General features: G+C 47.5%; 1 protein-coding gene across 2 annotated transcripts; it reads right to left on the bottom strand.

Moving 5' to 3' along the window:
• Positions 1–43: 43 nt before the first annotated feature.
• NR2C2AP (nuclear receptor 2C2 associated protein) lies at positions 44–6,384 on the bottom strand. Of its 2 annotated transcripts, XM_083421989.1 has the most exons (5): positions 6,309–6,384; positions 3,852–3,994; positions 3,139–3,229; positions 1,493–1,598; positions 44–1,084 (listed from the first exon to the last, which is right to left on the bottom strand). In XM_083421989.1, the coding sequence occupies exons 2-5, from the start codon at positions 3,890–3,892 to the stop codon at positions 807–809; spliced, it is 516 nt and encodes a 171-aa protein (XP_083278115.1). In that variant the 5' UTR covers positions 3,893–3,994; positions 6,309–6,384; the 3' UTR covers positions 44–806. The 2 variants fall into 2 exon arrangements, with proteins under 2 accessions (XP_083278115.1, XP_083278116.1); XM_083421990.1 differs by lacking the exon at positions 6,309–6,384 and having other exon boundaries at positions 3,852–4,108.
• Between the last annotated feature and the right edge of the window lie 7,361 nt (positions 6,385–13,745).

The raw sequence follows: 13,745 nt of genomic DNA, 5'->3' as shown, positions 1-13,745 counted from the left end.
TATCAGTGCCACGCTCCAACCGACTGAGCTATCTAGACTCCTCTTGTTGCAAAGATATTTTTATTTCATTTTGTGATGCATATGAAACAGAGAGAACAATGAACAACAACGGAAAGGCGAAAAAGAAAAGTATCTGACAGACACTCAGAATGAGCCCAGTTGCACACGGGTTAGAATGACAAAAGTCCACGTGAAAGTTTAGTTTCAGATTTGCCAGACTTGTTACAAGAGTCGTCTTGAAAATGACTGTCCCATCGTACATAGAATCACGGGATTGTAGAGTTGGAAGGGGTCCCAGGGGTCATCTAGTCCAACCCGCTGCAGTGCAGATGGCCATGTGACAAACGGACACCAAACTGCATAAAAAGCACCTGGAGGTTCTAGTCCTCATGGAAATCTCAAATTTCCTCCATTTTCCAGAGCGAGTAGCACTAAGCCTCCAGGTGTAAGATTTTGGGGTGTTTCCCACTGAGATGCAATTACCAATTGAGCCGCCAAGATCGTATGTAAGACCAGTTCTTTGGGCGTTATGTTTACATTGGAATCATCAAAGGCATGAATTTGGATAACAAACAATTGTTTCTTTAATAATATTTATCATCTCAGTCAAAATAAAATTCATTTTTTTTTATTGCTACAACTTGTATTCCCGCCGTAAGTAAACTTATGGGATGTCCTCAAATTGCAAAGAGACACTTCCATTTCAGAAGCAACGCAGAACAACTGCAGAAACAGATTTGTGAGGTTTTGGCTGTTGTGAAAAAGGCACAAAATAAAAAAAAACAGTCACATGAGGACTTCCAGGGTCAAAGTTTCACCCCATGGACATCCAGCTGGTAGACAATCACCCGTCCGAAGAAATCCGTGCTGTTTTCAAAGGTGATCTTGAGTTTGTCAAGAGGAGTTTCCTCGAGGGAGAAATGGTAGAGGGAAGAACAGTTAAGGAAAACTAAGTTCTGGACTCCACCTCCGCCCCCACAGCCCAGAGAACTGGGAGGGAAGGGAAAAAAGGATATTTGCAGGGAATTTGTATCCTCAGGGTAGAATTCCGCCACCGGGGAAAGATCGCCTCCGTTCTGGCAGCCTATGAGAAATTTGAAAGGAGATGTGGAAAGGGCAATATTTAACGGGGGTAAAACAGGGTTCTTTGATTGAGGCAAGGCGGGTGGTGGGGTTCTGGAGTCGTTTTTTTGTGTATTGCAGATACCACTTTCTTGCCATGTCCCTCGGCCAACGAAAACTGATAAATGAATGGAAGAAGGACCTACTTGCCTGACGCTGATACAAAAACCTTGCATGCACACGATGTGAAAAAATAAAAGTTTACTATCTCCCCCAACCTCATCCGGTCCACAAGAGAGCTTTCCAAACTTTCCATGTTGGTGACACACTTTTTAGACACGCACCGTTTCGCAACACAGCCATTCTGTTTTACTAGCAAGCCGTGAAGGAGTCTTCCAACTGCTGCCTCCGCCTCTGCCACTGTCCTTACCTTGCACAACACACTTGCGGCTTGCAAATCCTCCCTGGAATTGGATCCGGATCTGGGACGCCCGGACAGCCTGTGGAAATTCCAGCGTCAACCACTGGGTGGCACCCTAAGACCAACAGCAGCCGTCAATTAGGGACAAACCTTTTAGCTCAAGGAGAGGAATTTCAACCCAAAATTGCAATATTTTATTCCCACCCCCTCCCCCAGGCAATGTAAAAAATACTACAAGGAGCCCTTCCCCGGGGGAAACAAGGAGTTCAGAGCTTCAGCAACATGTGACCCTAAAACTCTGGAGCAGGCATAGGCAAACTCCGGCCCTCCAGATGTTTGGGACTACAATTCCCATCATCCCTGACCACTGATCCTGTTAGCTAGAGAGGATGGGAATTGTAGTCCTAAACATCTGGAGGGCTGGAGTTTGCCTATGCCTGCTCTGGACCCTCCCAAACGGAAGCCAAAGTTTAGTGCTTGTTTTGTGCCACGAACCCCTCGTTTCATGCCCCCCCCCAACTGAGTAATTGCCCTATAGCTCCCGGTTTGAGCGTCAATTATTGGGGCACCAAACGAGCGCCAAACTTTGACCCCTGTTTGGAGTCAATCAGACAAGGTTGGATTTTTTTGGCATTAACTTGTGACCCCAATTTGTTGTGTTAATTCCTTGGTTTGGAGGAATTTGTTCACAGCACAAAACTAGCACTAAACTTCGGTATCAGTTTGGGGGAAGGAATCCAGAATTTCAAGATCACATGTGAATGAAGCTGGAGTTCAGCTTGCAAGTGAAATCGCCAGGCTCAGCCCCTGCTTTGCGTCATGAGATAAGGTGAGCACGAGACTCTTAATCTCAAAGTCATGTGTTGGAACCCCATGTTGGGCAAAAGATTCCTGCATTGCAGGGGGTTGGACTAGATGACCCTCGGGGTCCCTTCCAACTCTGCGGCTCTATGATTCTGTGAATGGCTTCCCTCTGCACAGGGCCCTAAAGAACAGCACTGGGCTTGACGGGTGATCTTAGTCTGAGCTAGGATAAGATGAGTTCCTATATACCTGACTAAAGCCAGCCCTTTTATTTTGAACCATGAGGACTAGCTCCTTCCTTTAGTACTGGGCTTGATGGATGAGTGAGTCTGAGCTGGGACGAGATGGAATTATTTATGTCTTTTATTTCCTAAAAATTATATACAGCTTGATTATTTAACCAAAAAAGAAAAACCATGCGAAAAAAGAAAAATGAAATTATCAGTGAAAAACATTAAAACCTTTAAAAATAATTGCTTTCTACAGAGGAAGCGAAGGGATGAAAGTTAAGAAACAGTGAGTAGAGAGGGGCTTGCAGTTTCTTTTTTTCTGTTTCTTCTTTCTTCAGCTTCTTTCTACTCGTTATTTCTTGTAGATTAGTTTGTTTCTTTTATTGTATTTTGGAAACTTCAGTAAAAAATCCCCTGACTCAAAAAATAATAACAGGGACAATGTGAAGACCAGCCTGTCTTGCAGTAGCGTTGTTGAGGAAGACCAAGATCTCAATGGATGGAAAGTCTTGCAAGTACTCCAGCTCCGTCACTGCTGGAAGTGCAATAAAATTGATCTCCAATCAATTAAAAAAAAATGGATTATTTTGCCAGCACTGCAGTTTTTCTCTTGCATCTCACCTGATCTGAGTTCCAGCAAGTCTCCTCATTCCCATCAAACATAAACTTCTTCCCAAACTGCTTCGCGTCTCGGTTGAGCACGGAGCTGACCCTGCAAAAATGCACAAAAGCACTGCAGTCGGGCTTTCTCAGAAGCCATTAGGAGATGGGAGGGACCCCACAAGGTCATCAAGCCCAACCCGCTTAGGAGGAGGGAGTAAACTACGCATGTTTATGATTTTTATAATAAAACATCTATCCCATAAGCCACCTCAAACACATCTGGAAGTAAAATGGGATGAAAAGATAAGACATTTTAAAAGTTTATTTATTAGTACATTAGCATCCAAACTTTCCTTCGCAGAGTTCAAGGGGCACACGAGGTTGCCCTCGCATTATTCTATCTTCACAATAACCCTGTGAGGTAGGTCAAGCTGCCTGTGACTGGCTCACAAGGCCACCCAGTGAACTTTATGGCTGAGTAGAGGGTGAGAGATTTGAACCCAGGCCTTGCAGGTCCCTGACAAGCACATTGGGACTTGAACTCTGGAACTTGAACCCATGACCCCAAGATTAAGAATCCAATGCTTTACTAACTGAGTGATCTGAAGCCGCACTATAGAAATTACTATCACTATCATGTTGCTATTACTGACAATTACTTCTGCTACAATGATCATTCCAATTCAGTTCTTTAATTTGCATCTTCAGAGGACAGCAAAAAAATCTCTCACCTGCTCACCGTCCCGGAGCAAATCAAGGATGTCGCTGCCATTGTGACACCAGCCAGTTGGCCACTCAAGTGAAGAAATGTACAGACCGAGATGCAGGCAGAAATCCAACAGGTGTGTGACTATGTTCTTCCAACCATCGCTACCTGTTAAAGGAGGACCAAGATGGAACAGGATGGAATTAAATTAATCATTTTGGGAATGAAACCGCCAACCTCCGACTCCCAGAGACCAGTGTGTCCAATGGTCAGTGATAATGGTGGCTGCTGGAGTCCAGAGCAACATCGGGAGGAGCCCCTGCAGGTATTTGCAATCCCTGATCAAAGAAGAGGCATGGGAGAGGGGGGGCTGCCCACCAGATGATGCTTTTATTTGGAAGAGAACGTCCCACCTGAGAGCAGCATATAAAGCTAAAGGGACCCCTGGCCATTAGGTCCAGTTGCGGACGACTCTGGGGTTGCGGCGCTCATCTCGCTTTATTGGCAGAGGGAGCCGGCGTACAGCTTCCGGGTCATGTGGCCAGCATGACTAAGCCACTTCTGGCGAACCAGAGCAGCGCACGGAAACTCCATTTACCTTCCCGCCGGAGCGGTACCTATTTATCTACTTGCACTCTGATGTGCTTTCGAACTGCTAGGTTGGCAGGAGCAGGGACTGAGCAACGGGAGCTCACTCCGTCACGGGGATTCGAACCACCGACCTTCTGATCGGCAAGTCCTAGGCTCTGTGGTTTAGCCCACAGCGCCACCTGCGTCCCTAGAGCAGCATATAAATAATGTTAAATAAAAACAAAAACTTGTATTTTCTTTTTCCTTGTCGCCACTGGCTGGCTAAACCAGGTGAGCAGAGGGGGTCCAACGGTCAAGAAGCCCTTGCAGAGAGAGGTGAGGGCCCAGTGGAGCTTGTCCACCTGGGAAGGGGGCCCATCGGGGAGAAGGAAGACTCTGATCCTAAACCTCCACTGCCTTGTGGGACATCTCTGAGAGAGAAAAGGCTCAGGAGTAAACCCAAGACGAATCCAGAGTGGCGTCCCTAAGGCGGTTGGGTGGCGTCTTGTCCGCCTCCTTCCAGCAACTCCTGCAGCCCAGCTGGTGCCAAACGCCTTGCTCCGATTTCCTTTGGACCACATCTGGGCCTCCAGAAACACAGCCCAGGCCTGCACCTGAAGGAGGTCACTTGGGTGTTGCTCACACAGTGGTTTGGCTTCACCCCAGGAGGCGCACTCCATTGTCTCTTGAGAGAGGCAGATGCCAACAACATGTCCCCTTTTGCAATCTGTGCCTCTTTCCCAGCTCCTTAGCACCAGCACTGTTTCCCAAACTTGGGTCTCAGGATGGTGTTTTTTTTGGCACTACAATTCCCATCATCCCTGACGACTGGTCCTGCTAGCTAGGGATGATGGGAGTTGTAGTTCCAAAACAGCTGGAGACCCTGGTTTGGGGAAACCCTGGTTTAGCATCTGCTCTCCATACAGACAATACTGAACTAGTAGGATCATCAATAAGGCAGGTTCCGGTATTTCATTTCACTTTTATTTTGTACACCCCCTTTCTGAACCGGGAAGGGCGGGGTATAAATAAAAATCTATTATTTATTATTATTATTATTCTATATTGCAGTTTACAGCAACAAAATACTGTATACCACAAAGAACACACGCCTTATAATAATCCGATCCAGTACAGAAGTCATAATAAAGCGTAACTTTAAAATACAACTCATAGTTGTTCAAGAATTGATTAGATTGTAATAGTACCCAATAAAATTTACCCTCAAAACATCAGCAAATGATAATTAAATAGAAATTCACTCTGAACAATTGCAATAAATAATTACTCAACTATGATCAATAAAAATAACTGCAAGTCACAATGAGTAAAATACCGCGATACATATAAAAATAGGATCAAATTGAGAAACAAAGCCACACAACTTATGAAACTATCCTGTAAACCTCTCTTCGCAAACGTCGCTTCAAAACTACACCCGCACACGCAAACCTGTGATTAATGGGGTTTACTCCCAGAAAAGCAAACCGAGGGGGCCAAGACTAGAGACAGCTCGTTTTTGCAACCTCTCCTCAATCTAGCAGCCTTTCTCAACCTGTGGGTCCCCAGATGTTGTTGAACTACAACTCCCATCACCCCTACCTAGCAAGGCCAGAGCTCAGGGATGATGGGAGTTGTACTCCAACAACATCTGGGGACCCACAGGTTGAGAACCGCTGAAAGAGGTTGCCAACGTACCAGGAAAAAAGCACAAACGCACAAAAACAGACACACGCCCTGGATCTGTTCCTGTGGCCTATATAACAGCCGCTGAATTTGCAGGAATCTGCCAGATCCACCGCGCGCTGCCCGTTTTGCAGCGGAGAAAACTGGTGCAAGAAAAAGGCAGAAAGGCAAGGCAGAGGAGCAGGGGGTAAAGCAGACATTGGCAACCTTCCTCCCCTGTACCAACCTGCGAAAGATGTGGGAGAGAAGCTGTCGATGCCGCGATCTAAGAAGCCATCCGCGCCGCTTCTTGCAAATGTTCTTCGTCTCTGTCACAGAAGAAGAAAAAGCGCAACTGGGATTGAAAAGCGACTGGAAGAAAACAGAGGAGGAAATTCCTCTCTGGCTCCACGTGCTTCCTGCTTCCTGCGCCCGGGGGCAATTCTTAAAGGGACCAGTTTGCAAGCTCAGTGAAAAACGGAAAAATAAAGAAATATCCAAATTTGACCTAATCTCATCTTGGCCACTAGGTGGCGGTAGAAGAGCGCGGCTCTAAAGGAAGGCGGGGAAGCGGATTTAAGGCAAAATGTTGCTGTGTGGGTTTTTTTTTATAAAAATATAAAATTGGAGGTCTTGATTCTGGGGGTTCCTTCTTACGGAGGGTGCTGGGGTTCTACAGACCGATCCTGCGAGGCGCCTGCTGGTGTTCCCAAGCGGGTCTATGAGATGCACTTATTTAGATGCAGTCTGCATGCGGCACCGCATCGTTATACTGCGGAACTCTCCGCCACAGGAGGCAAGGACGGCCACCAACTTCTACAGGGTGGCCAAAAAGTTGGTATACTGCTTTGGAATCCACTTTCTCTGTTCTTGACTCCAGTTCGCTGTCATCATGATTAATAATAATAATAATAATAATAATAATATTTTTACTCATCGGGCTGGGTTTCTCCAGCCCCCTTCAATGCAGGAATCTCAGCTAAGGCTTCCATCAGTTTGAATAATAACAATGGTAATAGTACGGTGGTATACAAATAATAAAATAAGGTAAGATAAGATAGGATCCAGTTGCTGGATGTAGGATTTCCCCCATTTCACCTTTTGCCTGCCTTGTATTTGGACGATGCCGTGGCCTTCAGCTGGTGCAATAAAAGTTTGTGGTGATTCCCTTCTGCCTGCCCTGAGCTCTCCACGCCCATCATCCCTGCCAGGCCCAGCTCACCTGTCAGTGGCCCATATCACCCCTTTGTCCCACTTCAAGCCTCACACCGTGTGAGTAAGCGATACCTGCCGCCCTCCGGCCGCCTCGCTGCTCAGGTTACCGTTTCTCTCTGTCTGGCGCCGGCCACCTCCGTCTCAAGCTGAACGGTCTGTGAGGCATGCAGAATAGGGAATACCATATTTTTCGCTCTATAGGACGCACCAGACCACAAGACGCACCTAGTTTTTGGAGGAGGAAAACAAGAAAAAAAATATTCTGAATCTCGGAAGCCAGAACAGCAAGAGGGATCGCTGCGCAGTGAAAGCAGCAATCTCTCTTGCTGTTCTGGCTTCTGGGATAGCTGTGCAGCCTGCATTCACTCCATAAGACGCACACATATTTCCCCTTACTTTTTAGGAGGGAAAAAGTGAGTCTTATAGAGCAAAAAGTACGGTAATTTACTTCATACTCTACCATTCCATTTCTCACAGATTTACTTATAGGAAGATGTAGCCAACTATAAGATCTGAACAAAAATACAGCAACAGCTCGTAGGAACAGGTTTCCGTACCAGAATTGAATGCCATAAATTAAGTTCCATGTAGCACAAATAGATTTGAGTTCTTCTGTACCTTAGAATCATAGAACTGTAGAGTTGCAAGGTACCCCAAGAGTCATCTAGTCTAACCCCCTGAAATGCTAAAGCAGCCATGACAGACGGACACCCAACTTCTGCTTAAAAACCTCCAAGGAAGGAGACCCCCCCACCTTCTGAGGGAGCCCATTTCACTGTTGAACAGTTCTTCCTGTCAGAAAGTTTTTCCTGATGTTGATTCAGAATCTCCTTGCTTGTAATTTGAAGCCGTGGGTTCGAGTCCTACCCTCCAGAGCAGGAGAAACCAAGATTGGTCCATCTTCCATATGACAGCTCTTGAGATATTTGAAGGTGGCTCTCTTATCTCCTCTCAGTCTCCTCTTTCCCAGGCTAAACATCCCCAGCTCCTTCAACCATTCCTCATCAGGCTTGGTTTCCAGACCCTGGATCATCTTGGCTGCCCTCTTCTCCCCACATTCCAGCTTGTCAACATCCTTCTTAAATTCTGGTGCCCAGAAACCGTATTCCAGGTGTGGTCTGACCAAGGCAGAACACAGCGGGACTATGACTTTCCTTGATCTGGACACTAGACTTCAGTTGATGACCTTATTACTCTAGAACAGGAATTACTCCTGTCCCTAGACTAGATTAATTTAGGGACAGGAGAAATGAAGGACTTCATCTGGTGATGTCCAAAGGCTTCTGAAATGTTCCTTGAATCATAAGAATGGCCTCGGCCCAGTATACCTGAAGGAGCGTCTCCACCCCCCTCATTCTGCCCTGATGCCAGTGCCAAGGGCCTTCTTGTAGTTCCCGCCCTGCAAGAAGCCAAGTTACAGGCAGAGGGCCTTCTCGGTGGTGGCACCCGCCCTGTGGAACGCCCTCCCACCAGATGTCAAAGAGATAAACAACTACCTGACATTTAGAAAACATCTGAAGGCAGCCCTCTTTAGGGAAGCTTTTAATGTGTGACATTTTAATGTATTTTTAATCTTTGTTGGAAGCCGCCCAGAGTGGCTGGGGAAACCCAGCCAGATGGGCAGGGTACAAATTTATTATTATTATTATTATTATTATTATTATTATTATTACATGAGAGGAGCCTGCCAGATGAGGCCAGTGGCCCATCTTGTACAGCATCCTGTTCTCACGGTGGCCAAAAACAAGCGGGATTTGAACAAAAGAGCAACTCTGCCCTCCTGTGGTTTCCAGAAACTGGCATTCAGAAGCAGCTCTGCCTGACTGTAGAAGCAGACTGCAGTCTTCCTGCCTAGTAGCCATCAATCCCTCTCTCCTGCTCCGTGAATTTGCTCAGTCCTCTTTTAAAGCCATCCAGGTCAGTGGCCATTGCTGTCTCCTGGGGCTCTTGGGTCGGATCCTGTGTGAGGGTTTCACATCGAGGCATCTGGTTGGCCTCTGTGAGAACAGGAGGCTGGACCAAAGGAACCATTGGGCTGTTCCAAAAGGCTCCTCTTAGGATTTTAGGGTCTTAGGATCTCAGCGGCTCAAATAGCGATTGCAATTCAGCTGAAAGCAGCCCCAAATCTGATGCTGGGCACTTTGTACCACGCACTATGAACTGAACCCGGGAGCCTCTCTCAGACCCTCCAACTGTCCCTATTTTCCAGGGACAGTCCCAGATTTACAGAAGCTGCCCCAGTTTTGACCTGACCTAGTTTTTCCTTAGGACATTCCTATTTTCATCAGAGAAATGGTGGAGGGTATGGAGCTATGGGGAAGATTTTTAAAGCTTAATATTTTATTCTGTTTTTATATATGTTGGAAGCTGCCCAGAGTGCCTGGGGCAACCTAGTCAGATGGGTGGGGTATAAATAGTATAAATAATAAAATTATTATCATTACTATTTTTATGAAATAAAGGTAAAAGTAAAGGGACCCCTGACCATTAGGTCGAGTCACGGACAACTCTGGGGTTGTGGCCCTCATCTCGCTTTACTGGCCGAGGGAGCCAGCGTACAGCTTCCGGGTCAAGTGGCCAGCAGGACTAAGCCGCTTCTGGCGAACCAGAGCAGCGCACGGAAACGCCGTTGACCTTCCCGCCGGAGTGGTACCTATTTATCTACTTGCACTTTGACGTGCTTTCAAAGTGCTAGGTTGGCAGGAGCAGGGACTGAGCAACGGGAGCTCACCCCGTCATGGGGATTCGAACCGCCAACCTTCCGATTGGCAAGCCCTAGGCTCTGTGGTTTAACCCACAGCGCCACCTGTGTCCCTTTTTTAATGAAATAGGACATCCCTATTTTCCTTGGAGAAATGTTGGAGGGGCTATGCTCTCTGTTCAAATCCCACCTTTGGGGTGTGTTTGTGGCTGTTTGGGAAAAGAACCTGGAGACTTCCTGTCTCTCTGAGCTGCCTCCATGGAATACAACTGAATCCAAACAAAAGGGAGGGGGGAATTCCATCCACTCGGTTTATTTAATTTCATTTTTCTTTGAAAACAAAACATTGCATCCTTTTTCTCCCATTGTTTTGTCAGGCTGTCATTTATCTCCAGAGCCTGCCGCTGTTCTGTTTCTGCCAGGGTCAGGCAAAACATTAATGAAAGGGAGGAAAATGACGGAACAAAAAAAACCGCAAACATTTAAATCTCATGCTGTTTAAATGCGGTGGGTGGAGTGGTTGGGGGTGGCAGAACTCTGAAAAACAATAATAAGCATCTTGTTTTGCAGAACCATCAGAGGGAGGGAGGGAAAAGGGGATTTCAACTGGGGATTCCGAAAAGTTTCTGGACCCATAGGAATGCCTGAAGAGCTGCCTCTGAAGTTGGAGTCATGGTGTAGCCATGGTGGCAAGTGGCCACTGATAATCTTTTTCCTCCACAAGTTTGCCTAGGTTGGTGACCATAACTGCTTCCTGTGGGAGAGGGTTCCGTAGGTTAACTACATCTTGCGTGAAGAAGGACTTTCATAAATGCCAATGGGTCTAACGTCTGCCGGACTCACATGGGATGCAACCTGTCATGTACTGGCAGGATGAGAGAAGGAGGGAGAGGACGAAGAGGATCCGAGCAAGGGGACTGGGACGCACTGGGGCAGCAGGGGATGGAGAAGGAGGTACTCCCAGGGTGATGGAGGATGGTGAGGGGATGGGGGTCGGGGCACAGGTACCAGAGCAGTGGACCCATCACCAGTCAGAGGGGCCCCTATCCCACGAACATGGCGGGCTCTGAGGCATAGGGAGCAACAGGAGGGACGCTCTAGGACAGCCTTTCTCAAGCTGTGGGTCCCCAGATGTTGTTGAACCACAACTCCCATCACCCCTAGCTAGCAAGGCCAGAGCTCAGGGATGATGGGAGTTGTAGTCCAACAACATCCGGGGACCCACAGGTTGAGAACCACTGCTGTAGGAGGCAGAGGCAGGCAAGGCCCACAGCCCAGCTCCCTACCTGGCCAGGTGTGGCTCGCTTGCTCTGGCAGGAGGGGTGTGGGTCCTCAGCTGGAGTAGGCTTGGAGCAGAGGACTGTCATAGAATCAAAGACTTGTAGAGTTGGAAGGGACCCTAAGGGTCATCTAGTCCAACCCCCTGCAATGCAGGAATGCCTCATCAAGCTCAGACGCTACAACTGGCATGCAAAGTGCAAAAGGGCAGCAGAGCGGAGATGCTGGGTCTGGTCAACTGCCCATGTTGGTGGACCTTGGCTTGGATGCTCCTGGACATCTACGGAACTGTGCGTTGGGTTTGACTCTAGATAGTATCCTGACTGCTGGACTTCAGACTTGGATTAATCCTGGACTGCGTTTCCTGACCTTTGGACTTTGGTGGTGTGGATTGACCCTTGGACTTGGAACTTTGCACTAGGCATACTGAATTGCTGCCAGGTAGGCCAGGGGTCCAGGACACAACCCAAGATTGTACTATATAATAAGAATGTAAGAGTGTTGTCTTGCTGCAGTTCATTTGGCCCACAGGCAGGTGGCGCTGTGGACTACAGTGTGGCGACAGCTGTCTGCGAGCTGCTTGGCCTTCGCCGCAGCATTGGAGGGGGCAACACTGGGGGAGGGGCTATGCTGCCACCACCGCCATTGCGCACCTCAGCAACATTGCGGCTTCAGCCTTCTGCAAGCAGGGCAGTTGCTGAGGAGCCCCCTGACCTTTCATGACTCTTCCTCCATGGCTGGTCTGTCTCCTGCTTCCTCTTTCTTCCTCGCAGGAGAAAGTCTACGGGGAGGGAGGCCTCCACCAGCCTCCAGATCAGGTGCCTCTGAGCATTTTTAGAGGTGCATTTTTAGAGCCAGCGTGGTATAGTGGTTAGAGCAGGGCCTGGGAGAGACCAGGGTTCAAGTCCCCACTCACAGGGTTGTTGTGGGGTTCAGCCAGGAGGTGGGGAGAGCTTGAGCTCCTTTGCGGACAATGAGGGGTGGAAAAGCAATAAACAAAGCATTTTTACACTCATGCTTGCACTCCTAAACCATGTCGTGAGTCTCTTGGAGACCTTTGTGCGTGACAACTGACCAGGGTGGGTTTTCAACGTTGCAATATATCACCCTGAGTAGGGTTGCCATGTTTTGAAGAGCAAAAACGGGGACACAATTGCTGACTTCTACTTTTAACTGTGGATCGCTATGACGACTCTTCCCATGAAAAAGAGGAAACGGACATATGGGATATACCACTATATCACGATGTCTGAAATAAGGATGGAGCTGACTGGCTTCCCGGTTTTCCCCACATTGTGAATTTTGCATAGCACACACACAGACACATCACGATTCGTGATATATTGCCAAGTCAAAAATTATGAAACCAATATCATGATATGGACGTCAAACCGGCTTTGGACAATATATATTTCCCATCCCTAGCTGACAAGTCATTTTCTAAATATATAGTAGATATGTTTATGATTGCATTTCCATCCCAGCTTTTTCTCCAAGGAGTTCATGGGGGACACCCATGATTCTTCTTCCCGTGCTTCTCATTTAATCCTCACAACAGCCCCGTGAGTCAGGATGGGGCTGAGAGGCAGCGAATGACCCCCCAGGTTCTCCCAAGGAGTTTCACCGCCAGGTGGGGGGGGGGGATTCGAACCCGAGTCTGATGGGAACAGTAGACTGAAATATCTTGAGAGTGCCCAGCTGGGGAAGGCTGAGCTGTGCGAAGCCGGAGTGGGGGCTTTGGCAAGGAGCAAGACCGAGAGAATTATAAGCAGCCCTTATTAGCCGCTTAATGAATTAAATTGCAGGTTTAAAACGGGGACTTCTAATTGGATTTTAATCAGAGCCTTCCCCCGTGAAAGCACGTTTGCTGAAAAAAGAGACAACTGTTGTAAACAATTTACATAATTCCCTTGATTGGGTAATGCGTTCAAATAAGATTTTCCAAAATAATGCACGGATCTTATTGTTTTCGTTAAGATTCCCTCTTTCTTTGGGGAGTGGGGCTGGCAGTTTTGAACAGGCCAAGAGCTCAGCTGGATCCAGACTCAGCAATGCTTAGAGAGAAGACCCACTGAAATCAGTTTGGCTTCCCCCCTGAAGCGCACTCTATTGTCTCTCCAAATGGGTGCCAGCAACAGAAGAAGAATTAATAGGAGCCTCACTCATTATTGTTAGCACGGAATGGCAGCAGCTTTCTGGGGTGCTGGGCAGGGGGGACACCAGACCCTCCAAGGGTCCCTATTTTCCAGGGATAGTCCTGGATTTACAGAAGCTGTCACAGTTTCTGATTTGTTCCCCGAATGTCCTGCTTCTCCTTAGGACATCCCTATTTTCATCAGAGAAATATGCATGGAGTTATGTGACCCCCAAACCATCTTAAGGCAACTCTGCAGAGGGACTTTTTTAATGCTTAATGTTTTGTTCTGTTTCTATATATGTTGAAAGCTGCCAGAGTGGCTGGGGCAACCCAGTCAGATGGGCAGGGTATGG

Source organism: Podarcis tiliguerta (genome assembly GCF_965153285.1).
Source record: "Podarcis tiliguerta genome assembly, chromosome: 18".
Classification (NCBI taxonomy): Eukaryota; Metazoa; Chordata; class Lepidosauria; order Squamata; family Lacertidae; genus Podarcis; species Podarcis tiliguerta.
The sequence above is the reverse complement of the archived record's forward strand: the minus strand, read 5'-3'. Positions and strand labels throughout refer to the sequence as shown.